The sequence below is a fragment of the Oncorhynchus clarkii genome, chromosome 5 (assembly GCF_045791955.1).
Source record: "Oncorhynchus clarkii lewisi isolate Uvic-CL-2024 chromosome 5, UVic_Ocla_1.0, whole genome shotgun sequence".
Lineage (NCBI taxonomy): Eukaryota > Metazoa > Chordata > Actinopteri > Salmoniformes > Salmonidae > Oncorhynchus > Oncorhynchus clarkii.
This window is the reverse complement of record NC_092151.1, coordinates 55,815,432-55,817,794: the sequence shown is the minus strand read 5'-3', so window position 1 is coordinate 55,817,794 and position 2,363 is coordinate 55,815,432. Positions and strand designations below refer to the sequence as shown.

General features: G+C 42.7%; 1 protein-coding gene across 1 annotated transcript; it reads left to right on the top strand.

Annotated features, from left to right (window-relative positions):
- The first annotated feature begins 224 nt into the window (after positions 1-224).
- On the top strand, positions 225-2,030 carry LOC139409030 (immediate early response gene 5 protein-like). The gene has a single exon (XM_071153682.1). The coding sequence runs from the start codon at positions 554-556 to the stop codon at positions 1,463-1,465; it is 912 nt and encodes a 303-aa protein (XP_071009783.1). The 5' UTR covers positions 225-553; the 3' UTR covers positions 1,466-2,030.
- Positions 2,031-2,363: the final 333 nt, after the last annotated feature.

Below are 2,363 nucleotides of genomic sequence, written 5' to 3'. Positions count from 1 at the left end.
AAGGCTATTTCCAACTGCTTAAAAATGCGTTTATCCCTTTAAAACACTCTCTCAGGTTTGTATTTAAATCTGATTTATCTTTTTAGCGCACGCCCATTGGTCCATATGGATTTGGCGGGGCAGTATTCGTAGTGATTGTAAAGACGACACGTATTTTCATTGGCTGGCCTGGTTGTTACGTTAGGGTATAAAGCTGTGTTAAAAATAGATACAGCCCCATTCCTCTTAATGCTCAGCTGTTGATTGAAGCGAAAGGTGTAAGAATTTAATGAAAGCCTTTAATTTCTTCACCCATGCACCAATTTGATTCTGCTCAGGAGAACGATGAAACACATCTTGCATTCATCAAATGCCAGTTTCTAAAATAAATAAAAAATATACATTTACGTCACTGTTGAATTCAGTGCGATTTGTAAGCGAATCGCGTGCAGTCGATAGCCTACATTCACACCCGGGATTTTAGGATTACCTTTCTAACCAGTTGTTTCGACGTGGACTGAAGCACAATTAAGACCGTGGGTGCTTTTGCTTACCAAGCTAATAGTTTTTAATCATGGAGTTTAAAGTTGAGGCGCATCGGATTATGAGTATTTCACTTGGGAAGATTTATAATTCCCGAGTGCAACGTGGTGGTATCAAACTACACAAAAATCTACTGGTCTCCCTCGTTCTACGGAGTGCCCGGCAAGTATACCTGAGTGACTACTACGGCGGCATATGCCTGAGCGCCCAGCAAGCAAGAGAGTGGTGTGAGGGGGAGTACATGGCTTCAAAACAAGGCAAATTGGTCCCCGGTTCGACAGAGAGCCTGTCTGAATCGGACGAGCAAAGCGAAGTGGCGGTGGACAAGCAGGAGCCCAGAGATGTGGTCGAATCCCCGGCGGGACTCCACGTAGAAACTCAAGCGAGTGGTGAGCAAGACAGCGCCGAAAATGGAGTTTCGGATTCAGGATGTAGCGACATCAAAACCCCGGAAGAGAGTCCAGAGGCTACTCAGACCTGTGAGGTCGCCAGTGTTGTGACTGCCATCTCATCCAACTGTATCAGTGCTCCCTCTCCGAGTGATCCAAAAGAGGAAACGGAGACGCCGACAGACTGCCAGACGGACAACAGTGAATCAGCGGAGAAACATTCGTACGAGCCCAAAGCTCCCCAGGCTTACACTAACAGGAAACGGACTGCCGATGACTCTGAACTCACAGACTCACCAACGAAAAGAACGAAACTAACTTCCACATCTCTACCTTCTACAAACGACGAGAATAAAGGGGAAACTGAAGAAATGGACACTAGCAATGTATCGAATTTGATAACAATATTCGGTTCCAGTTTTTCTGGACTCCTGAGTAACAAAGAGGGAGAGCAGCCTGACTCCGAGGCAGAGGACAGTGACTCTGGGCAAATCTGTTGTGATCAAATGCTCAAAAACCTCAACCCTTGGAGTACTGCAATTGTTGCTTTTTAAACTTTGAAACTGTGATTTTGATATCCTACTTGGGGGATTTTAATAGGGATAGAACAGGAGGTTTCATCGACATTTGCAGTTCTAACCCCACGTGGTGGAACGTGGAAGACAGTAGTAAATTGGAATTCCCCAAAAGATCACAATGAAAGTAGGCCCACTGTTGTAGCTATTTAAATGGAATTTCTGTTGAAAGGATGTGAGCAAGGTGGCATTTAGACGAGTAATACTAATGTAACCAGTGGCTTATGACAGTTAACGCTGTAACCTGCTCCGACACAAGTCAGCTACAGTATTCCAAAAGCTTAGTATCACTTATTAAAATGTATCCTTAACAAGGGTAATGTTACAGGACTGAATGTGACCGCTCAATGCTGACGTCATCTGACATCCATCTGTCAGTCACTGTTTTCTAACGTCTTTGTTTTATAAAGACTTGTACATTTGTAATATTGTGCCTGTAAATACTGTTTTCCCATGTCCTATTCTGAATCTATGTATTTTGGTATCTGCCATGGATTATGATTGCGTGATGCTCACGTATTAAAACATTTTGTTTAACAATTCACTTTTCTTTGCTCTCCTTTTTTTCATTTGGTTGGTTTGTACATAATGCACTAAGTGCTGCGACGGTGTCACCTGGTAGGGGTGGTTGGCAGATGTGGTAAGTAGGACACCATTTGCACAGTAGCTAACTTCACAGCAAAAATGCAATGTTAAATTAAAATATAGGTGTATGGTATGACACTTAGTAATTCTAATCATCACACCTTATGTTCTCCGTTAAAGGGATATTCTTTCTTCAAGCAAATACAATATGTTGCAACTTGTCGCCCCTAATAATCCTCAGTCAATTCAGGCTTGTTCCATTGTGCCTATTCTTACATCAATTATCGTGTTA

Coding starts and splice junctions, on each gene's coding strand:
- LOC139409030 (XM_071153682.1), top strand. CDS start 554: ATGGAGTTTAAAGTTGAGGCGCATCGGATTATGAGTATTTCACTTGGG.